Here is a 20,981-nt window from a genome sequence, read left to right as displayed (position 1 = left end):
ACCTCTGGTCTTATCCGGATGCCTCACTTCCCAAAGGAGTTTCTGTGCGTATTTTTCACGTCTTTATGAATTTGAGGATTTCTATTTTAGGCATAATCGAAGCAAGTACATGGTACTCACAAAGAGGCTGCACGCAGTACAGGAGTAACACACAATAAGAGAATACGCTGGACGCGCATGAAAGATCCATTTGCCCTCTTTATCTGCTGTGCCAATTGTCTCCATGGATTAGGCTTCGTTAGTCCTCTTGCAGGTTGAGAAATACGCAGGAACGTTGGTCAAGCGACCGGCACTACGATGACATGATTTTCGACCAATCGGTGCACATTCTTTCTTGCCCCTGGCTGTGCACAAATTCGCATATGACTGATAGTATGTGGGGAACCTCGTTATAGAATCGTCAAGTAAAAAATGGCCCCAAACTCCACGTTGCACAACCGTCACTTTAGTTTTGTTTCCTTTCCAGTCAATTCGTAAAACATGGTACGTGATGTGTGGCCGATGGGCTGCGAGTGCGAACAGCGCGACGAATGAACGATGGATGCATGGCTGTAGAGCTCTGGAGTGGGTGTCAGTGACGCTGCCGTCAACACGTTCAACAACTTCAAGCTTCAAGCGGCCGACCACAAGTTTCGCTATGTTACCTTCAAAATTGAAAACAACGAGTTTGTTGTCGACAAGACTGGTCCCCGCGAACACACCTACGAAGACTTTGCTAAGGCTTTGGCGGGTGATTTAACCGCACCCAACCCTGTGTACGAATGCCGACACGGTGTGATTGACCTTGATTGCACCAGCAAAGACGGTCGCTCCGTCGCCAAGTTGGTGTTTGTGTCGTGGTACGTTGTGCAAAGTTTAGACTGTGTGGTTTTAAGAGGTTTGACACAGGTCGCCTGAAAACGCGTCCATCAAGAACAAGATGGTATACTCGTCTTCCAAGGAAGCTTTGAAGAGCGTGTGCGTGGGTGTCGGTATTTTCCTGAACGCCACTGACGCGTCCGAATTGGAGTTTGCCACCATTGCCGACGGCGTGTCCAAGTTCCTTTAAAACGCCAACTAGATTTGGCGTGCTGCTTGGCAGTTGTCTTGCAACAGCATGGCAGGATGCCTGGCGTAGTTTTTAACAAGCTCTCCATACACATCCATACCACAAAATCTTTATCCCTTAGTTCCACCTTGATCGTTGTGGGTCAACGCCCGAGTGACCAAACAGACCACTCCCTAAAGACTGCCTGTGATTCTCCTCCATCACACTAGGCCCATACAGCACAGACGCTGCCGCGGGTGCCGCGGGGTGTGAAGTGCGCCGTCGGGCATGCGAGAGGCGTCGGAGGTCGATATATATTTCAACCTGACGTCAAGTTCTTTGTGCCCGTATTTTAGTTGCCGCGCATCATACATGAATCAAGTCTCCGTGAAAATTTGAATTTAAATACTCCCTGCCCTGCCTTGTGAATGTATTTTATGTCGGTTTTTCTTGTTACAAATTCCCACTCTTTTCAGTGCATTCGCCAAATCGAGTCATTGATAGCACGATGACTGGAGTCAATCTGACTGCGACGACATCGCCGGCTGCGGTGGGGTTCTTTGAAGCGGTGTCGCCGTACATTCTGTGGATCGAGCTCGGGTTTGCCGTGTTCCTCGTGCTCCTTCTCCATGCGGTTTACACGCAACCAGCTTGGCTTGCTCAAGTCCTTCGGACACGGTTTCCGTTTGCGATATGGTGTGCGAACACCACGCTTCCCATCGCGGCGCTTACGATCGATGACGCACCAAGTGATTCGACGGAAGCGATCCTTGACGTCCTCAAGGCGCACAATGTCAAGGCAACGTTCTTCATCATTCATGGGAATGTTGCCGGTCGAGAACACATTCTCAAGCGCATCGTCGCGGAAGGGCACGTGTTGGGCAATCACTTTGTCCGCGATGAAGCAAGCATCAAGGATTCTCTACCTGTCTTCGAAAAGAAACTCCTGCAGTGCAACGAAACGCTGTTGCAATACCAGAGGTGAGCGGCGTGTCGTCGTCGATGAATCTTGACGAACGGGCGCATGTAGCCGTGTCCGGTATGCCCGTCCTGGCTCGGGGTGGTTCAACAAAGGCATGGAAGGCGTCGCAGAAAAGCACGGTTATCGCTTCGTCATGGGCAGCGTCTATCCTCACGACGCGCAAATCAAGATTGCCAAGGTCAACGAGTGGCATTTGCGAGCGCTGACTCGGTGCGGCAGTCTCTTGATCGTACATGACCGACCATGGTCTGTCGCGGTGTTGCAAGGGGCCCTTGAGCACTTGACCAAGAAGTTTAAGTTTGTGTCCTTGGAGGAACTTGAGGAAATCGACGCCGCAAACGACGCCGACAACGTTGCTTTGGCCAAGAAATTTGACCATGAAGTTCCTCCAGCGGAAGCGGAACTCCAAACTCTTCTCGAAAAGTAAATCGCATCTTGCTTCCCTCGAGCTATCACAAATCCACATACTAGTTTGCTTTCTTTGTTGTTCTACATCTCCATGACACGTTGGATGCCCATGATCGACGCGTGCCATAGTCAAACTTGTGAAAATGGAAACATCAAGTCGATGGAGGTGGAAACCTGGAGCTCCATCCAAGCAACGCCACAAACCTCGCATGGGGCCGCGATGTCTCAAGGGAAGTTGGAATGGTTCACGTAGGTCTATCATCGCTTTCTTGCAACGGATCGTTCACGCAAATGGCCATGCGCCGTCACATCTCGGGTTCAAGTTACTGTATAATTCAATATTTGTGAGAAGAGATTTTTCCAATATGTACATCTTTGTACAACCTTTGGGAACCAATTTTCCATCGCCACGAGCAGTTTCGAAGAAACCCATCCGCTACGATGCATGTGCAAACGTTGGCATATGCGATCTCGGCGTCGTTCACGTTTTTCTCGGTGCTCATCAGTGGATGGGAAATGTGGACACACCTGACGCACAACCCAAGCCCATCGAACCGAAAGTATATCTTGCGGATCTTGCTCATGGTCCCGATCTATGCCACCACGTCGTATTGGGCTCTTGTGCTCCATTCTCACAAGTTGATCTTTGAGACGATTCGTGATTGCTACGAGGCGTTTGCCCTTCATTCGTTCTTTTACTTCTTGCTCGGGTACCTCGGTGGTCCATCTGTGCTGGCCAGCACACTACGAAGCAAGAAACCAGTAAAGCACATGCTTGGCGTCCAGTACCTCGTTCGCCCGTGGACCATGGGCAACAAGTTCGTCCGAATGACCAAGATTGGAATCTTGCAGTACATTCCTGTCAAGATATTGTGCTCCGTCGTCACCTTTGTCACGTCCTTGCTCGACGTGTATGGCGAAGGCGAGCTGCGCAATCCATTCGTCGCGTACGGGTACATTTGCTTCATCCTAACTGTATCGCAATCGTGGGCTCTGTACTGCCTCGTGCTGTTTTACCACGCGACGGAGCACGAATTGGCGCCGATGAAGCCATTTCCCAAGTTCATGGCGATCAAGATGATCATTTTCTTCACGTTTTGGCAGAGCATGCTGATTTCGCTGCTGGAAATGCTTGGTATAATCTCCGCGTCGTGGGGAATTGGATGCCCAACGGATTGCTGGAGTGCTGGTCAAATCGCGTCGGCCCTTGAGGACTTTATCACGTGCGTCGAGATGCTCATCTTTGCCATCGTGCACCACTACGCGTTCGCGATCGACGACTTCATGGAAGTCTCCAGTGACGACCCAATCACGCCGACCCCCAAGGCGCCACTATTGGCCAACTTTATGGACGTCATCAATGTAGCCGATGTCAAAGATGACATCACGAGCTCAAGGCACGAAATCCTGACCAAGAAACAGCAGCTGGCCGCGCAGTACGACATGCACCCGTCAGCACCAGCGATGCCTTGACGAAGGCCACAAGTGCCGATCAAGCTATCCATCGATTGAGCTTATTTATGTCAATACCTTGGCGCCGCTTCGTCCACAGCGGGCATGTCCATCCCGCACAAAGTACTTTGGGTCTTTTTGCGTTGAAGTTTAACGTCTTGGCGCGGAATTGTTTTGGCAGGATATGCTACCTCGTATCCGGAAGCTTCGCGACGTTTAAACCATTTTATATGGGTTTTTTCCGGTAATTACATGTTCATGTGCTCTTTTCTCGTGACATAAAGGGGTAACAACGCCAGCAGAAACCCAGAAAATGGTGATATGACGGCCTTTGCTCACCATCGACTCTTGGATTTTGTATGAGAGTACCCTTTAATGGTCCCTCCAGTGCCTTCCAAGTCGCAGTCTTTCACCGCGGAAGTCAGCAACAAGTAAGGATGGAACTCCTAACGCTGGCCTTCGCCATCTCGGCCGCGATGACGCTGCTCACGGTTCTCCTGAGTGGATGGGATGTGTGGACGCACTTGCTGTACAACCCTCAAGCCGGGATTCGCAAGTACGTGATTCGCATGTTGCTCATGGTGCCGCTTTACGCTGTCACGTCGTACCTGGCACTCACCATTCCCGAGCAAAAACTGTACTTTGAGACCATCCGCGACTTCTACGAAGGTTTCGCGCTCCATTCCTTCTACTACTTCATGATCGACTTCCTCGGTGGCCAAGAGGTCCTGGCACAGAAGCTACGCAGCAAGAAGCACGAGGCAAAGCACATGATGGGGTTCCAGTACTGCATGAGCACGTGGAAAATGGGCCCCGCGTTCGTCCGCAACAACTCGATTGGGATCCTTCAGTATATTCCATGCAAGATCTTTATCACAGTCATGACGTTCGTCAGTTCCATCTTTGGATTCTATGGTGAAGGCATCTATACGGACCCAACCAAGATGTACCCGTGGTTGACACTGCTCCTCACCGTATCCCAGACGTGGGCGCTGTACTGCCTCGTGCTGTTCTACCATGGATGCTCAGACGAACTGCGTCCGATGCGGCCACTGCCCAAGTTTTTGGCCGTGAAAATGATCATTTTCTTTACGTTCTGGCAAAGTCTTGTCATCGGGTGGCTCGCCCGCTTTGGCGTGATCAACGAGAACTGGCACATTCGATGCACAGACGTTCACTGCACCGACGAATCGAACCCGACGACGTGCACGTACCATGGATGCTGGGAGTCGGAAGAGCTTTCGCCGGCGGTCAACGATTTCACCATTTGCCTCGAGATGCTGGTTTTCTCGATCGTGCACCACTACGCGTTCAAGATTGACGATTTCCTCCGTATGGAGCGCGAAAAAAACACGGACGTGACAAACCAAGTGAAAGGGCCCCTCATGAACAACTTTATCGACGTGCTGGCGTTCACGGACATCCATCAAGATATCAAGTTTAGCGAGCAGGAACTGCTTACAGAAAAGCAGCGGCTCGCCCAAAAGTTTGACGACGATGTGGCAACGAAGAAAAAAGAAGCGGCAGTTCGAAAGCGCCTGTTGGAGAAAGGGCCGAGCGCCACGACCACCGCGGGGTGGAGTTTTTTCAGTCGATCAGGACATGCCGCGTCAGGTCCTGCGGTACCTGCATCCCCGGCAGTCGAGTTGAGCAGTCGCGGGGGCCTGCCGTCGTTGCAACCCCTCCAAGGAGGCGCTGGTAACGCGACCGCGGCAGGTGGACCAGCGCAGCGCCGCACTGCAAACAATAATCCTCCTGCACCGACCAAGGTGGATCTGTCGCTGCAGTTTGACAACGCGATGTATCAACGACAGAACTCGGATTGAATGTACGACAGATAAGGATGAACAAGGAGCTGGTTTGAATGTTGTTTGTAGGATCTAAATACGGAGTGGAGTCGTCGTCTGGACAAGTGTGAGGGGTAGCAATCGACGGCATCCGATCCTCATAATCTCTCAGGCGTGCCGTTCCATTACGGCTGTGGACGCACTTGAGACGAGTATGCACCTGCCGACGGACTTGCGCTGCCTCTTCGGAATCGCATGACAACGGGCCGCGTCACAACCGTCAACGCCGTGATGCAGTTGTCAAACTTGAGCCCGCGAAGGTCGAGGGAGCCCAATTGAACGAGGACGTCCCCGACTTGGACGTGCTTCAGGTGGTCGCTTCCGTCAAGGGCAAGAGGATCGAGACGCGACACGAGCGGCGCATTTGTCACGGGGTGAGGGGCAAACAAGAGGCCGAGGCGAGTCATATCCGGCCACTCCAGTTCGTAGAAGGAATGGTGGAGGCGATCGGGGGAAGGGAGGGCGGCGGCGGGGGTCGTGGACGAAGAACCATGGTGTTCTCGGCGGTTGCTGGTGGGAAAGACTGGGCGAGACGGGCGTAAAAAGCGCAAGACGGTTGGTTTCGGCATTGTACTCAGCTGCGACAACGTATCTTTGAACTTTTGCTGTGGAGGCAATGGGATTCCGTTCGCTCCTACGGACGAAAACGCATGACGAACCCAACTCAAAAGTTTTGAGAGTACCCAAGAGAACATCGCCGAGGGCCACTCGCTTTGCGTTTTCGTTGGTCCCAGAGACGCGAGCAACGACGGCGCGTCGCGACTCTGGATGAGGCTTCAATGTCACACCGAGCTCTTCGCCAGCCCGCCACGTGATTTCGTACTCAAATGGAAGATTCTTCGTGGTGGTGGAAGTAGTGCCTTTGGAGCTATCTTCATGAGGCTGTGAAGGTACGTGATGCTGGTCGTGGTGCCTAGAATGGTGTAGGTGGCTTCGATGCGGGGCAAGATCTGTATGCGAATTGCCTTCGGACGAAGGTGGTGACTGTTGGGGGGGCATGTGTCTCGATGGATGCCCCTCAGCAGACTGTGTACGAGCAGCGTGCTTTTGAGGAGACGGGAACGATACCGGAGCGGGTTGTTCAACGTGATACGACGTCTGGTGATGGTGATGTCGCGAGCTACTGCCATTGGGTTGAACTTGAGAGGCTGCGACTGTCGACCGTGTTGCAGCTTGAGACGTTGCCATGGACGACGACTGTGGTGGGGACGACGACGGCACGGATTTATCTTTTGACGACGACGGCCAGAAACTTCGCGCGGGGTGGGGTTTTTCTCCTGGCGGGTTCGACGGAGGCGGCTGCACAGGCGGTGCCACGCCCACCAGACTGCTCCTCACATCGCCAGAATGTCCACTGCGGTCTTTCTTTTTTCGCCTCGAGTTCGAGTCTGAATCTGCCGCGTTGTCTGTGGGTTGATTCTTTTTTGAAAACGGCAGTAACGAATCTTTGAGGGCGGCATGGAGTTTTGCCGAGAGCGGGATCGGGGCCACGTGGGGTGTCGATTGGTCGATCTTCTTGACGTGATCTTTCCGCTTTGGGGACGACGGGGGCAGCACCGAGTCTTTCGCAAGTGGTGGTGGGGGCGGCGGAGGCAGAGCAGCTCCCTGTCGATTCAGGGACGTTTTTCGTTTGATCGCAGCATGTTCGCATCGAAAGCGAAGATGAAGCGGACGCTTGGCTTGCCGCAACGTTTTCAGTGCGTCGTAGAACGGCATGTTTTCAACGCATTCATCGTTGACCCAAATCAGCGCGTCACCCACCTTGATGCCTCCACCGAACCCGCCAAGTGGGTTGCCCGTCGGGCTTGTGGGGTCGCCGCCACGCTGCTGCTTGACCTTGGCCGTCTTGGCCAAACCAACGTCTGCAACGACCGTGCCGTACGACATCGGCTTCAAGGTAAATCCGAGCGGTTGCTTCTTCTCCCAGTCTTGATCATACTCGTCGTGATCGTCCAACTCGGGCCGGATAGACTCTTGACGTAAATCGGGCGCGAAGTACAACGTAGCGGGTTTGATTACGTCGTGCAGTTGCTTGATCGCGGCGTTAAATGTGCCGCTCGCGGTGTCGTAGTTGCCGATCGAAACGAGGTAATGGCCAGGGACGATGTCCTTCACCTGAGCAGATCGATTCTTGCCGGTAATGCGAGTCACTTGGGGGTACGGAACTTCCTTGTTAGCAACCAAGCTCACACCGAGCGGTCCATCTTCCCAGTGAACAGCATACTTTTTGGATATATCGACAGCAGGTACTTGGGATTCCTTGGCGAGTTCTTCGGCCGCAAGTTCTTCGATTCTGGCGGCAATGCGCTTGGCAATCGACGATTTCCACGCAAAGTTCTTCGAAGCTCCAGGACCACCCGTTGTGACGTCCATGGGTGGGGTGGCGGCGTCGGAAGCTCGACGGAACGACAGCGGGCACGGCCGAGTTACCTGCTTGAGTAGATTGATCACGTCCTTGAACGGCATACGATGGGTCTCCGTGTCGCCGATCTTGACGAGGTAGTCGCCGACTTCAACCAAGTGGATACCAAGCATAGAACTTTTTCCTGTGATCTTTGTCACCGCCGGCAAGAACAGTGGAGTCATCATGAGACGCAACCCGAGGAGGCCTTCTTCCCAAATGAGCTTGTACATGGCACCTGTTGCTTGCTGGAGAGACGCAGTCGAGTGATCGATCGACAGGCGGCGCAGTGACGTCGACGATAAAGTCGCGGCTTCAACGGCTTCGGCGTCGTAAATGTCTTCATCGTCGGGGGACAAAACGACATTGGCATGATGTGTGGAATGAGGGATGTTCACAGTCGGCGAATGTACGATGGAGTCTTCGCCTTCGGTCGTGACAGCAAGTTGCTGGACGGCACTGGTGCTGTCGCCAAACTCAAAGTTCAAATCGCTCATTACGGATTCGAATGCCCGTGCGTCGAACGAATCTCGTGCTTCGTCAAAGAATTCCCCAGACGTTGCTTCGTTTGCACCCTCGACGTCACTGCCCACGATATCGCTGTCGCTGTCGTTGAGACTGTCGCAGCCGTCGCTGGAGACGGCAGATTGTCTGCCTTTCGATGACAATACGTCGTCCAGATCATCGCCGCCCAAGTCATCCAGATCATCTGGAATAAGGATTGTGTTGCGCTCGATTTCAGTGTCGTCATACTCGAGGTCGTCACTCAAACGCTCGTCGTCGTCGACGGCAACATCAACTTGGAATTCGAGAGAAAAGTTGCCCAAATCCGACGGCAATCCTCCTCCATTCCGCGTGTTTGCGATGACCGTCTGCATGGGGGCGAGGAAGACTTGGATATCCATGCCTTCGCTCGCCTCAACGGCCCGACCCTTCTCCGTGCCGTGCGCAGACGAAGCGTACTCCTCGGCACCGGACATGAGGCAAGAGAGCCTTTTTTTACGAGGTTCTGCTATATCGGTGTGTAATAGAGAGACCACCTCTTGGATTGGCTAAAATGCCCACATTATGCACCTCCAACATTTAATATCCAGCTCGAAAACCTGCCACAGTACGTATTTTCCGCGTCATGACGTGGCACCGCCGCTTGCTGGTACCCAAGCGTCGGCGGCGCGAAAATCTCCAGCCTCTTCGTCTGCGCACATTGTTTCTCTGCAGCAGCCTGTAGCACATACACGACACGCTGCATGTGCTGGTGCATTCAAGACCCCTGGCAGTCAAACACTCCACCAACCGGCACATTTCAAGTCAATTCCGTCGTGGCATTCGGACGGGGTTATTCATGAAGCAAGACTCGGACGGCTCGACTTGACGAAACATTTCGTTTCTTGTTAGCTTTATTACTGTGGAGCGTCGATTTGTGCAGCGGGGGATGCGCGCAGCGCGGCCGCGACCCGCTTCGCTTCGAGGTATTCGTCCATGGCGACGCACGCTTTGGTTTGTGTGTTTTCGACGCACGTAATGCACCCTCCTGTCGCCCCAACGTCAGCCGTCGTTCCTTTTGTACTTATTGTACCGTGTGGTTTTGACGGAATGCATTCGCAGGACCCACCCAGCCACTTGGGCAGGTGGGCCTCGTCAATGTGTTTCAACAGTTCCTTCTTGTACCCGCCGCCGAGGAAATGGATTTTCTTCCGCGTGATCGGGTTCAAGAACACTTCGATGAGTTTCCACGTGGTGAAGAAAAAGAAGGGCGCGTTCACGATAAACACCTTGCTCAGCGTGTCGGGGTAGTGATCTGGCATGACCGGTCAAAAACGCCTGGGACACTGGATCGGCTGTACCTTGGCCGATCGCACTCGTTTCCTTGACAAAGTCGAACACGACCTTCTTGAACGTGTGTAGGCCAATGTTTTGTAGGTCGTAAATGACCGTCATCTTGTTCACCACTCGCCCTTGTGTGGCGCTCTAGACCCATCGATGCAACCGTAAATTCGCACGATTCCAAGTTGGGTCATACCGCGCCCTTGAACGTCACGTGATGCTGCAGTTCGTACTTTTGAATGTGGTAGTGCACAGCTTCTTCCAGCGTGACATGCTTGAGCAATTGCTCGGCATCGAGGTGTCCAATACGCTCCACGTACACAACGTTGCCGTCGCGGTCAACTCCATGCTCCCCTTGAGGCTAGTAAGCGCGACAGCTTAGTGCAGTCGAATCGGTGCCAACGGTGGCAACATACGTGATACTTGCGCAACGCGGCGACTTTTTCCGGCGGTAGGGGACGCGCCATGATGGTCGCGACTTGGAATTCTTTCCGCCACGTCATCGTGTCGGCGAGCATCTTCATTGACTCGGACTCGTTATAGTTTCGAGCTTCCAAGTACCGAAGGAGTGTTGCATCGAGAAATCCAGGAACGACCAAGCCATCCTGAATCAAGTCTACTTCGGGGTACACTGCGAATACTCGTGTCTTGAATGACTCGAGCACCGCTGCTTTGTCGATCACGCCGGGCTTGCCACTCATCACGACAATCCTAGGATGGCGGTGCCATAATCGCCTTGACGACCATGACATCGTGGAAGATTCGAACCCGACATGTTGACCATATTTATAGTATGGCGCAGGTGCATTCCATTGGCCAGGGTTGACGTCTGAACAAGATGGGGCAGCCAATGTGGGCCAGCTCGCTATGGCGTTTCGCCATCTTATCCTGCGATGTTTGATGAGGCAATACGAAATGTGTCTTGCCGCTTGCTACCGCAATGGTCGGCCTATCGGCACTGCACCCTGGCATCGCTGGCGTGGCAATCAGTATGACGAATGACACCTCAGTATCAGATCGGACGAAAGCACGATCATTCTTGGCGCGAACGACATCATCTCTGCAGCGTTTAGCGCTATGCTCGCATTACCAAAAAGAAATGCTTGGGCGTTGAGGAAGGTACGTCTGCACGTAGGCCAGCGGCGATCCTTCAAGCAAATCCTTGTTGGGCATGACGTTCGGTTTCATCATGCAAGGGTAACTGCTACGGTTTCAATTGACCTGGTATTTTCGGAACCCGAAGTCAATCATTGGAAACGACGCCAAGCCAAGCTTGTGATCCGTTGTCCTTGGACGAGTTGGGACGAGGATTGGCTCGACGATACCTCCACGATGCTCGCTTGCGTCTCCTTCGTACTCGTTCTAGCATCCACCGTGTGGGGCAACGCGACGGCAACTACAAACACGTCGGGTTGCTCCGACAATCTTTTGTTTAGCCTTCAACCAACCTTTTCACTCGGCCCTATCTCTATGCGCACCTTCATCAAGGACACCACCCTCTGCGCGCAAGTGATTTTTCCCAACGCGGCAACGGTCCGATGGGTGTCGGTGGGGTTTTCCTTGACAAAATACATGGTCAACACGCCTGTTTCGAACGTGGTCGTGTTTGACGTGACCACTGCGCTGATGAAGCAGTACCTAATGAAGAGCTACGACAGCGTCCCACTGCAGCCCGGGCTTCCGAGCATCGTGCAAATCCATGGAAGTGTTGCGGCGGACGGCCTCCTGTCGTTCACATTTGAGCGACCCTTGGTAGCAACAACTCCGTACGACATTGCATTGGACCCGGCGGGTGTGACACAAATGATATGGGGATATGCACTGGGCCAATGGCCGACCAAGCATGTAGCATTTGGCGATGTTCAAGTGCTCCTGGGAGCGTCCCAGATCAACGACGAGGGCATCACATATACCTCGTCCACGCCGATGATTGTGGTGATCGCGTTCGGCGTGATGGTTACGCTTGGCCTTCTTGCGGCATACGTCAATCCATGGCACCGGTGGTCCCGAGTCATCTTGATCGCGCCATCGAAGCGAGTGTCCATGTTCTATACAGACCCGTTCAATGTGGGGGAAGCCGCCGTGGTGCTCGTATACGTTGGGGGTGCCATCGCCATTTGCTGGATCGTGCATGTGCAATTTAATGACCACCCCCCGCTCCATCAATGGTGTTTGGCTCTCGGTCACTTGGCGTTGCAAGCGTTAGCAAGCTTGCTCTTGCCCGTCGCTCGTGGGCACCACTGGGAGCTCGCATTTGGAACCTCGTATGAGCGTCTGCTCAAATTTCATCGATGGCTCGGTCTCTTTTGTGTCGCAACAAGCGGGGGCCATTTGGTGCTGAACATGGTAAACGGGGTCAACACCACATCGTCCGCGACGTACGGCACGCTGCAGGTCGTCCCGTTGTACGGCCTCCTTGCGTTTGTCGCGTTTGCATCGATGACGGTGTTGGCCTGGGAGCCCATTCGGCGCAGCATGTACGAAGTGTTTTACTACTACCACCGCGTGGCATCCGTTGTCGGCCTCGTCTTTATTTTGCTCCATTGCCCCACGGTGCAATACACGTTGATCTGTCCGCTCATTGCGTATGGCATTTCCGCCGTTGGACGTATCGTCGCGTTTTGGAATCGCCACGAAGCAGTCGTGACCATTGACGATTCGTCGTCGGTGCTGGTCACCCTTCCGACGTCGGCGCAAACAACCAAGTGGGCGACCCAAGCTAACCCGTGCTCGTTCTTTTGGGTGAACGTGCCGTCGATTTCGCTCCTCGAATGGCATCCGTTCACAGCCATCGTCACGCGGGATGGCAAGTCGATTGCGTTTTGCATGAAATCCATGGGGGCAGGCGGGTTCGTCGACCGCGTCGTTCGCCACGCCGCCACGACTCCTACCCTGAGCTTGCTCGTGGGCGGGCCGTACGGGAAGCCGTCTATTCATTTGACCCAGTACGACGTGTTGGTGCTCGTTGCAGGGGGAGTTGGCATTACCCCCATGCTTAACGTGATCAATCGACACAGACACCAGCCAGGGAGGCAGATACTGCATCTCTTCTGGGTCGTCCGCACAGCCAACGATTTGCTCCTAGCTGAAGACCTAATGTTCCCTCTCCCATCAAACGTGCGTGCGACGTTCTACGTCAGTCATGCGCGCACGGGCGGAGTCGTCATTTGTCGCCGTTCTTGTGACTCGGTCACATACGTCCCTGGCAAACCCGTGATGGATGAAGTTGTCAACACCACGAGATACCTCAGTGTGAACTCGACGTCCGTGGGAGTGCTCGCGTGCGGCCCCCCCGGCCTCGTTCTGGAAGCTCAATGGTACAGCTACCAGTGCAACTTTGACTTCCACAAAGACGGATTCGAGTTCTAGCATTCACCTGGACATTGCCAAAATGAAGAAATCGCGCTGACAGCACTCTGCGATGACGCCCTAGTCTGTGTAAATCTCGCACCCCTTTGTTCGTTCGACCTCTCAGCATCGATTCGCTGGATCAAATCGGAATGTTGTTCATGCTTCGGGCGTCGTTTGTATTGTATCTCGAGAGAGTGCCCCACCGCATGAAGGCTTGCACTTGTGGCATTGAATCCTCAACCTCGGCATTGCAGTTAAATCCAATGAATCTCACGCCCCCACCTGAATCACTAGCATGCGATCACACAATAACACGCAAAGGGTTCTGCGCGACGCCATGTACGGTCAATCCCCATGACCAACCTCTGGAATCTCGCCGCAATACACGGCAAGCGCCTGACTGCTAAAGAATTTGCCACGGGACAGAATGAGTGCGTGCAGTGCCATCAAAAATTGAACGTCCATGGCAAGATGTTCATCACAGGCGGAAGGTAGAATGTCTACAAACTGCCTCGGCCAACTCGAAGAGGTCGTGAAAGAGAATGTCTATTCCGTTAGCGTAAGGGAGGTGGGTACCCCTTTGTACATTAAGGTGATGGCTCTGATCACTGCGATTCGCAGGGGTCCCAGGCATCTGCCGTTGATACCTCCATCGTGGGCAATCACAATGAAGACGCGAGCACCATCATGAGCGATGTTGTGGCCAACGACATGCTGCACGTACTCGTTTCATGCGGTGAACTCTTGACCACGAGGTCCTGTTAAGTTTCAGCGACGCTGTAGCAAGCAGGGTATTATTGGGATGTGGTAGTGAAACGGTTACAGGCGCGGACGGTTTCGCATTGCTCTAATCCGTGGGCGCCAATGCCGCCGGCGAAAGAAGCGGCGATAACCAAAATCAATCATTTGAGATGTCCGGGTGCCACCTTATTCGACACGACGTCGTACATCCACTTGGCCGGTGCCGAGGCAAAAGCAAATCCCAGGCCGATCGCAGACAACGCAGTCGTTGAAGCGTTCGGAGCTGGAAAGTGCCCGCGTTTAGTACGTCTCCTGGCCGACGAAGACGTGCACGTGTTGATTCATACGTTGAAATCGCTCACGGGGGTGCTGACAAACCCTCGCGACGTGGTGGCTTGTCTCATCGAGGAAAACAACATTTTGGAGCCCTTGTCAAAGTTGGTGTACCATGCCAACGAGGAGGTCCAAAAATTGTCTGCCGCATGCCTCAACTTGATATCTAGCCATGCGAACGGCCGCGCCGACCTCATTGCACGCCGCACCATGCGAAAGATCGTGAAAGCGTTTGTGCGCACGGACGAGATCGTAGCCCTACACTTGCTGGACACGGCGCTGCACGTGAGCACCCTTCTGTCGGGAGCTCAAGAATTGACGCAAAACAAGTAAGGTTTCCTCATCATAGAACTAGGCAAGCCTGAGCTGGTGACCGGATTGTTGTCCAGTTATGTGGCCATCATCCTGGAGAAGCTGAAGCAAGAGCCGATCTCTGACTCGATTGCGTTGCGCACGCTTCGACTGCTGAAAGCATTCGTGAACGACGCGATGACCGGCACGGTCGTGCGCATTGTCGAAGCCGGTGGCGTCGAATTGGTGTCGCCATTCGTGTTTGCAAAGTCCAAACCGGTTGGTACATTGCCTGCATGCCTCCAAGTTGCGTGACCAACGTGAGTTGCTAGATCCAAGTGGCAGCGTTACAACTTATCGGGGCCATGATGTACTTGGACCGGGGTCGGGACCGCGCGATGGCCCATGGCATGGTCAAGCGACTATGCAAAGTCCTGATGGACAAAGATCCGGCCGTGTGCATCGCAAGCGCTGGGGCGTTAATGGCGCTTACCATCCACGATGATGCTAAGCGCGAATTCCAAGAAGGTAGGGCAATCAACGCATTGAACGGAAGTGATCGTGTCCGCCGCAGGTGGCGCCATTCCAGGGTTGCTCCAGCTTTTGTATCGACAAACGTTTGGTATTCAGTTGAACGTGCTCAAACTGATCGCGTCCATTGCGTCATACCCCCCCGCGCGCCAACTACTGCGGACACCACAAATGGAGAAAGTCATGCTTGCATTGACGGACGACTCGAGCGACCTGCTTTCACGCTCCGCCAAGACTGCTTTGCACGCTGTACTGTGGATGCCATGATGGTTGTGTCCAAGGGCGACGGAAGAAAAGGATGGGGATGCATCTGGAAGGGTCTCAACGTTACTTGACTAAACACTCAAATGTCTTGCACGCCTGTTTGATCACTTTTGCATCCACTGAACTACTTGTATGCCCACATTGAATCGCACATGACATCGATTCGGACGTGAGTATTGTCATGGCCCATCCTTTTTGACGCTTGACCGCCCCAACTCCATAAATACATTGTCATGCATTCAACTGAGTAGCGTCGTCTTCGGTGGACACTACGTTCTCGCAGTGGACCATCCATTGACGCTCATCAAAGTCAATGTCGCACGACACATACGTTTCGAAGCGCATCCCTCGATGGTTCCTGCCTGTGCATCCACCGACCCCATCCAGCAATGCTGTCTACACCATCATGACTCGTTGGGTCTGAAGTTAGATCGGTCATAGTGCTGGACCGACCCAAGACAACCGATCCTTACGTCGTGAGTTTGTTGAACGCAGATGTGTGGGGTCATGTGAAACCGCTTGAAACCGACGAGATAGCGACGTTTCGACCACTTGGATTCTACCGGCGAAATATGCACTTTACTCATTTGTCGAGGCGATCCATGTGAATTCCAATATGAATTCCACTTGGTTGTGCGTTGACCTAGTATTCAATCCCAGAGCCGGCACATGGCCCTTGCGCAACACAGCCTGCACATTAGCATGACGACGAAGAACGGCTCAAGCGAACGCTCTTGTTGTACCGATACTTCATTTGATCCTCGTAACGTCAAGAAGTTTGAGTGTGTTGTTCGACAGGCCACTTGAATCTCCTCCGCCTAGCACTGGGACAACGGCGAACTGGTTCTCGTCGGCACGTAGCTCTGGTCGCTCCGCAGCTGATCCTGCCCCCCTTTACCACACCTCTAATATTGAGTTGCGTGGTCCATCCGCTACTTCCTGCACCACAGTATGCTCGTCGGCTGTCCCGAAATCCTTTGCAACCGCGAGGCAAAATTGCAAGGTAAAGATGCATATTTTTTATCCGTTTGTCAGGAATTTTCCAAGGTACTTATTATTCACATTTTCCTTGCGATGTTTCTTTAAAATGTGCATTATACAATATTGCTAAAGATTGCTTTGAAATCATGTATTTGCTTTCTGACATTGTGAGCGTCAACCCTTTTTGGGCAGATTCTCCGATTCAGCCAATCAGGTCATGTCAAGAATGGTTTATCCAATCATGCGCATTCAAGTGTAAACATGAACCAATCAAATCAATTCTTGTGTGGACCCGAGAGTTGTCGGTTCTTTTTCTGAAACTGTGAACAACGCCGCTGCCAAGCACAATCGAAAAGCACCAAACCTGCGAAAGACCGAGGGACTGATCCGCCGCCGCTGTCCCTTCTTCATGACGTCCGTGTTTCAAGCTCTTTCTCGACGCTTCTCGTCGTCCGACGCTATCCCCATTCCCACACCAACCTTCACCCTTCCTCCGAACGATACGATCGACACCAACACGTTCGGGTCACTGTCCGAATCCAAAGACACAGAATCCAGCCGACGGATGAGCAAGTCCGAGTGCCTCTTGATGCTCAAACGAACGGCGAAGAATGACCTGCCAAGTCACTGCCAGGAGTACATTGCTCAGATCCAAACTGTGATGATGCGAAGGAACTCCCAGGTGTAGCGGACTACGTCGTCGAAGGGACCACACACGACTCTCCTATATATTTACGCGCGCCCAACTCGGAGAGTGACGGCGGTGCAGCTCAATGTCTTATCTAATCGAACGACGTATTTGTCCACGAACTCGATCATTGGCCACCTTGTGGCACCCCTCCAAAGGACCTGTTTGCGGGTATCTCTTTAGTTCAAAGTCGTTAAGCACTTCTTTTGCTCAATGTCGTTGTTAAGCTCGATACCTAGCGCTTTCGAGAATATTGAAGGATCCGTTCAGAATTACCGCCAGTTTACGTGGCACCAACGCCCAATATACACTTGGCCGTCTATCTCGCCCGCGCCGACACAAATCTTCCCATCCCCCTTACATGGCGTCGACGACCCCTTGGCCCCTTCAACACGTGCATCTTGCATCCCGTGCATTGAGGACACATAGCCACGGGAGGCGACGTGCTCGGCCATGTGACGTGGCATGCGCCTAGTGTGACGTCAACATGCCGTAGAAGCCGGGGCGTTGAAGTTGCTGTTCTTGAGAAACGAAAATTGCCCAATCGAACTACTCTCTTTTTCAGCCAATCATAATTCACGTGGAAACGTTGTCCAATCAAAATAATCTTGAATTCGACCAATGATCGCATACATCTATGGCTTTTGAACGAATGAAATTATATTCTTAATCCACGAATCAAATTGCACGATGGAGTGGTTAGCCAATTGGACAGCTCCTACGTGGACACCAGGTTTCTTGTTCACATATTCGAGCAAGGAACACCCAGGTCATCGACACGATGGGCCATGGGCAGTTCGTGTCGACGATGCTCATCCACACGACGGTGGTAAACCCCGGCCTGAATTGGATCCGCACACCTGGCCGCTTTTCCAAGTCCATTGCGATATTGTACTCCATTGGCTTCCTCATCGCCATTGCCAGCGTCTCTATCGGATACGAAGTGGCTAACAACCCGCCGAATTTTTACGTCGTCATGGGCGTCTCCCGCGACACGCCGTTTGCTGACATCAAGAAAGCGTACCGCTCTCGGTCGATGGAGCTCCATCCTGACAAGAATCCGTCTCCGAATGCTGCGGACGAGTTCAAGAGATTGCGCGTGGCTTACGACATCCTGAGCGACTCCTCAAAACGCGACGTATACGACTTTTACGGTGAAGACGAAGCGTTAAAGGACGAAAGCAAATCATCGTCCTCTTCGGATCTGGGACAGATCACGTCGCTGCTTTCTTACTATGTCGTGTGGGCCATTTTGACGTACGTGTTGACTCTTGGCGACGCACCCGACGTCCGCGCGTGGGCGTACTCGGGCTGCTTGCTCATGCTCGTGGCAGAAATCAACATCACTTTGGCCAAGGTAAGTTGAATCTTCCCCAGTCATCCACTCACATTCGCCACAGGTTGGACTGTCCAAGACGTTCTTTCCTCAAGTCACCGTGTACGAGCTTGTGCAGTTCATGCACTTGTTGTACCCGCCATTCATGAACGGTTGTCGCTCCATGGGCGCGTTCTACGTGCGCAATCTGGTGCAGGAGAACTACGACCTCAGTATGGAACTGCTCAAGAGCAACAAGGTACAGTGCGATATCACCCGTCGGTCGCTGACGACGTCGAAATAGATGATTTTGATGGGGATGCGACAACTGAATGCAGAGCTGCAAGGAATTGGTCATCCCGCACGACGCTCGAAGACTCAAAAGCACTCAACCGTTGGTAGTGTCGCAGAAGGAGCTGCCCCGCAACAACCCCAGCAACCAACTCTCGAAGAAGCTGAGCTCATTCAGCCGTCGCCCTCGATCGACAACTCGGGGGGGTTTACAGTGCCCCGTTTTGTGTACGCCATTGGGTTTTACTTGGTCATGAACTACTTTTTCGGCTGAATTTTCACCCGACATTAAACGCAACAAGTGCAAATGACAGCCGCATCTAAATTCAAAATTGTCCAAAGCCCTCGCTCGCTCCATGAATCACCAAGCCTGGAGCATTGCAGGCGTTAACGAATTCGAGCAGTACTTCCATCCCCCGGATATCTTCGGCAGATCACACAAGTTTACCGTACATCCTGCCTGTTGAGAATTACCTGCCATTACGACCCACGACAAACCACCGACTGACCTATTCAAGCGTACGTGAACGCTGCGTGCAGCGACTTCTGGAGTGTGTGGGTACCAGTTCGTGCTTACCGTGGTTGAATGCACGCGATGCGCGAGACAAATGACGGCAATATCGAAGGGAGTGCGAAGCATGACCAGATAATTTAGCATGCATTGCATCAATGCCAGTAGTTGAAGAACGGAATCTAGCATGGAGATGAGTATACCGAACAGACTATGTACTCTCGAGGCACTTACACAGGACATATAGTCGAAGAAGAAGGGGCGATTTGCGCCACACTACCACAGTACCAAAAGCAAGTGACAGGCAAGATGACAACATCATCGGTATTGGCATGGCCACATCTACTTTGGGGGTAGTAGCATCGATCAACGTGAACGGCCGAGTGTTGAACCAGGCTCGCGCTAGCAGTGATATGAGGTCTCTGTGAAGATGAGGGTTGTGCGAACTGTTGTTGGGTGGAGATGTAAACGAGAGCGTGAAGATCAAGTTGAGGATGGCCACCACAGTAAATGCAACCTATACTTGCTCGCTTTCAGGATGCCACATGAAGACATGAAGACGGAGCAGTGGTGATGTACTTGAAGCTCAAACACTTGAGGATGGTTTGGCATGGCGTTGGTCATAAAGACAGCCTACAACACGTGAGGACATAAAACTAGCGACATAATGCCGGCTTTCACCTTCGCGTTTGAAGTCGCCTCATCGGATGCCTGTGTGGAGAGACTTGCGCTGTGCGGTGGAAAGCCCTACCATTTCAAGACCTCCGTGACGAAGAATACTTGTCTGTGTTGCATCTATCCTGCCGCTCGTCATTACCAGCAGAACCTCCTCATCAGGCAAAACGAGCTGGACCGGCGCACGGGTCTTCCTCAGAGCGCTCAACCTACTGAATGCGGCGCCAGCTCCGTTCAAGTGCGGTCGTTGATGGAATTGCATGTTGCGAGTGTTCCTGCGGCATTCGGTCCACTTTGAATATATATTATTCTATGGTATAGTTTAATCCAATGATGGAGTCCAGTTCATATTGAAACGACGTTTCACGATTTTCACGGGCAAAAACAATGGATCACATCACGTCGTTTTGTCGTGCTTGAGGGCCGACAAGAGTCGCCTGCGGGATGGTAGTCAGGGGCTGATGCGCGCTTGAACTCGGGGTAACCCATTCCGGGAGATCTGGATGCACCGCAAACACGGGCTGGCCGTTGGTGTCCACAGGTTGCACAAGTTGCCCGTCAGGTCCCTGTACATACTGCGGGACGTAGAACTGTCCATCGGCGCCTTGAATATATCCCGGCATAAACTGCAATGTGCCGTCTGGGCCACGGACATACTGTCCTTGATGCACCATCACGGGTTGCACATACGTTGGAACACGAAATGGCTGCGTCGCTGGCCCGCGCGCGGCCCCAGCAGCTTCGGCGCAGCAATACCCACAGAGGCAGCCGCACAAAATGTCTCCACAACAATCGTCCATGGCGATTTCCACTTGTGACGCACCCAGCAAGCTCGCAAATAGCACGCCCCCATGCTAAAAATATCTACTGCGATACCAACGTCTCGAATTGGAATCCCTGTTCTGTGGTGGGCGCATGTCATGCTATCAAATACATGCAATCTGTGCAAACTCTTGCTCTCCGAGATAGTCCGTGCGACCGTTCCGGTGTGAACATTTCGTCAGGAGCATCTTTGCGATGGAATGGCCACCCTACTCCTTCTCACAATGGCGTCGACAGTGAGGTGAG

General features: G+C 52.9%; 10 protein-coding genes across 11 annotated transcripts; 8 read left to right on the top strand and 2 right to left on the bottom strand.

Annotated features, from left to right (window-relative positions):
- Positions 1-446: 446 nt before the first annotated feature.
- On the top strand, positions 447-1,174 carry H310_06030 (hypothetical protein). The gene is made up of 3 exons (XM_008870928.1): positions 447-483; positions 556-839; positions 889-1,174. Exons 1-3 carry the CDS (start codon positions 481-483, stop codon positions 1,046-1,048), a joined length of 447 nt encoding a protein of 148 aa, XP_008869150.1. The 5' UTR covers positions 447-480; the 3' UTR covers positions 1,049-1,174.
- Positions 1,175-1,415: 241 nt separating this feature from the next.
- On the top strand, positions 1,416-2,496 carry H310_06029 (hypothetical protein). Its single transcript, XM_008870927.1, has 2 exons — positions 1,416-2,008; positions 2,058-2,496. The coding sequence occupies exons 1-2, from the start codon at positions 1,536-1,538 to the stop codon at positions 2,434-2,436; spliced, it is 852 nt and encodes a 283-aa protein (XP_008869149.1). The 5' UTR covers positions 1,416-1,535; the 3' UTR covers positions 2,437-2,496.
- A 331-nt stretch (positions 2,497-2,827) lies between these two features.
- Positions 2,828-4,036, top strand: H310_06028 (hypothetical protein). Its single transcript, XM_008870926.1, has one exon. It carries the CDS (start codon positions 2,859-2,861, stop codon positions 3,888-3,890), a length of 1,032 nt encoding a protein of 343 aa, XP_008869148.1. The 5' UTR covers positions 2,828-2,858; the 3' UTR covers positions 3,891-4,036.
- A 247-nt stretch (positions 4,037-4,283) lies between these two features.
- On the bottom strand, positions 4,284-9,130 carry H310_06026 (hypothetical protein). The gene is made up of 2 exons (XM_008870924.1): positions 6,400-9,130; positions 4,284-6,350 (listed from the first exon to the last, which is right to left on the bottom strand). Exons 1-2 carry the CDS (start codon positions 9,095-9,097, stop codon positions 5,842-5,844), a joined length of 3,207 nt encoding a protein of 1,068 aa, XP_008869146.1. The 5' UTR covers positions 9,098-9,130; the 3' UTR covers positions 4,284-5,841.
- Positions 4,284-9,130, top strand: H310_06027 (hypothetical protein). Its single transcript, XM_008870925.1, has 2 exons — positions 4,284-5,697; positions 5,747-9,130. The coding sequence occupies exon 1, from the start codon at positions 4,307-4,309 to the stop codon at positions 5,693-5,695; it is 1,389 nt and encodes a 462-aa protein (XP_008869147.1). The 5' UTR covers positions 4,284-4,306; the 3' UTR covers positions 5,696-5,697; positions 5,747-9,130.
- Positions 9,131-9,480: 350 nt separating this feature from the next.
- On the bottom strand, positions 9,481-10,714 carry H310_06025 (hypothetical protein). Its single transcript, XM_008870923.1, has 5 exons — positions 10,358-10,714; positions 10,138-10,302; positions 9,962-10,085; positions 9,694-9,915; positions 9,481-9,648 (listed from the first exon to the last, which is right to left on the bottom strand). The coding sequence occupies exons 1-5, from the start codon at positions 10,691-10,693 to the stop codon at positions 9,518-9,520; spliced, it is 978 nt and encodes a 325-aa protein (XP_008869145.1). The 5' UTR covers positions 10,694-10,714; the 3' UTR covers positions 9,481-9,517.
- Positions 10,715-11,179: 465 nt separating this feature from the next.
- Positions 11,180-13,581, top strand: H310_06024. 2 transcript variants are annotated; one of them, XM_008870922.1, is made up of 2 exons: positions 11,180-13,258; positions 13,311-13,581. In XM_008870922.1, the coding sequence occupies exons 1-2, from the start codon at positions 11,274-11,276 to the stop codon at positions 13,348-13,350; spliced, it is 2,025 nt and encodes a 674-aa protein (XP_008869144.1). In that variant the 5' UTR covers positions 11,180-11,273; the 3' UTR covers positions 13,351-13,581. The 2 variants fall into 2 exon arrangements, with proteins under 2 accessions (XP_008869144.1, XP_008869143.1); XM_008870921.1 differs by having other exon boundaries at positions 11,180-13,581.
- A 237-nt stretch (positions 13,582-13,818) lies between these two features.
- H310_06023 (hypothetical protein) lies at positions 13,819-15,620 on the top strand. The gene is made up of 4 exons (XM_008870920.1): positions 13,819-14,695; positions 14,756-14,936; positions 14,990-15,185; positions 15,232-15,620. Exons 1-4 carry the CDS (start codon positions 14,157-14,159, stop codon positions 15,453-15,455), a joined length of 1,140 nt encoding a protein of 379 aa, XP_008869142.1. The 5' UTR covers positions 13,819-14,156; the 3' UTR covers positions 15,456-15,620.
- Positions 15,621-17,845: 2,225 nt separating this feature from the next.
- H310_06022 (hypothetical protein) lies at positions 17,846-19,146 on the top strand. The gene is made up of 3 exons (XM_008870919.1): positions 17,846-18,478; positions 18,522-18,695; positions 18,741-19,146. The coding sequence occupies exons 1-3, from the start codon at positions 17,903-17,905 to the stop codon at positions 18,999-19,001; spliced, it is 1,011 nt and encodes a 336-aa protein (XP_008869141.1). The 5' UTR covers positions 17,846-17,902; the 3' UTR covers positions 19,002-19,146.
- A 1,045-nt stretch (positions 19,147-20,191) lies between these two features.
- On the top strand, positions 20,192-20,740 carry H310_06021 (hypothetical protein). The gene has a single exon (XM_008870918.1). The coding sequence runs from the start codon at positions 20,417-20,419 to the stop codon at positions 20,729-20,731; it is 315 nt and encodes a 104-aa protein (XP_008869140.1). The 5' UTR covers positions 20,192-20,416; the 3' UTR covers positions 20,732-20,740.
- Positions 20,741-20,981: the final 241 nt, after the last annotated feature.

This window comes from Aphanomyces invadans, assembly GCF_000520115.1.
Source record: "Aphanomyces invadans strain NJM9701 unplaced genomic scaffold supercont1.10, whole genome shotgun sequence".
NCBI lineage: Eukaryota > Oomycota > Saprolegniomycetes > Saprolegniales > Verrucalvaceae > Aphanomyces > Aphanomyces invadans.
Note: the sequence above shows the minus strand (reverse complement) of the source record. Positions and strands in the feature narration are given on the sequence as shown.

Excerpts from the sequence above, each read along its gene's own strand:
- H310_06030 (XM_008870928.1), top strand. Across the intron at positions 840-888 it reads AAGTTGGTGTTTGTGTCGTG|GTCGCCTGAAAACGCGTCCA; the intron begins GTACGTTGTGCA and ends GGTTTGACACAG.
- H310_06029 (XM_008870927.1), top strand. The coding sequence starts at position 1,536 with ATGACTGGAGTCAATCTGACTGCGACGACATCGCCGGCTGCGGTGGGG. Across the intron at positions 2,009-2,057 it reads ACGCTGTTGCAATACCAGAG|CCGTGTCCGGTATGCCCGTC; the intron begins GTGAGCGGCGTG and ends GGGCGCATGTAG.
- H310_06028 (XM_008870926.1), top strand. The coding sequence starts at position 2,859 with ATGCATGTGCAAACGTTGGCATATGCGATCTCGGCGTCGTTCACGTTT.
- H310_06027 (XM_008870925.1), top strand. The coding sequence starts at position 4,307 with ATGGAACTCCTAACGCTGGCCTTCGCCATCTCGGCCGCGATGACGCTG.
- H310_06026 (XM_008870924.1), bottom strand. The coding sequence starts at position 9,097 with ATGTCCGGTGCCGAGGAGTACGCTTCGTCTGCGCACGGCACGGAGAAG. Across the intron at positions 6,351-6,399 it reads CCTCGGCGATGTTCTCTTGG|GAGCGAACGGAATCCCATTG; the intron begins GTACTCTCAAAA and ends TTTCGTCCGTAG.
- H310_06025 (XM_008870923.1), bottom strand. The coding sequence starts at position 10,693 with ATGTCATGGTCGTCAAGGCGATTATGGCACCGCCATCCTAGGATTGTC. Across the intron at positions 9,916-9,961 it reads AACGAGTGCGATCGGCCAAG|ATCACTACCCCGACACGCTG; the intron begins GTACAGCCGATC and ends CGGTCATGCCAG. Across the intron at positions 9,649-9,693 it reads CATTCCGTCAAAACCACACG|GAGGGTGCATTACGTGCGTC; the intron begins GTACAATAAGTA and ends TTGGGGCGACAG.
- H310_06024 (XM_008870921.1), top strand. The coding sequence starts at position 11,274 with ATGCTCGCTTGCGTCTCCTTCGTACTCGTTCTAGCATCCACCGTGTGG.
- H310_06023 (XM_008870920.1), top strand. The coding sequence starts at position 14,157 with ATGCCGCCGGCGAAAGAAGCGGCGATAACCAAAATCAATCATTTGAGA. Across the intron at positions 14,937-14,989 it reads TGTTTGCAAAGTCCAAACCG|ATCCAAGTGGCAGCGTTACA; the intron begins GTTGGTACATTG and ends GTGAGTTGCTAG. Across the intron at positions 15,186-15,231 it reads TAAGCGCGAATTCCAAGAAG|GTGGCGCCATTCCAGGGTTG; the intron begins GTAGGGCAATCA and ends TGTCCGCCGCAG.
- H310_06022 (XM_008870919.1), top strand. The coding sequence starts at position 17,903 with ATGGGCCATGGGCAGTTCGTGTCGACGATGCTCATCCACACGACGGTG. Across the intron at positions 18,479-18,521 it reads TCAACATCACTTTGGCCAAG|GTTGGACTGTCCAAGACGTT; the intron begins GTAAGTTGAATC and ends CATTCGCCACAG. Across the intron at positions 18,696-18,740 it reads AACTGCTCAAGAGCAACAAG|ATGATTTTGATGGGGATGCG; the intron begins GTACAGTGCGAT and ends ACGTCGAAATAG.
- H310_06021 (XM_008870918.1), top strand. The coding sequence starts at position 20,417 with ATGCACCGCAAACACGGGCTGGCCGTTGGTGTCCACAGGTTGCACAAG.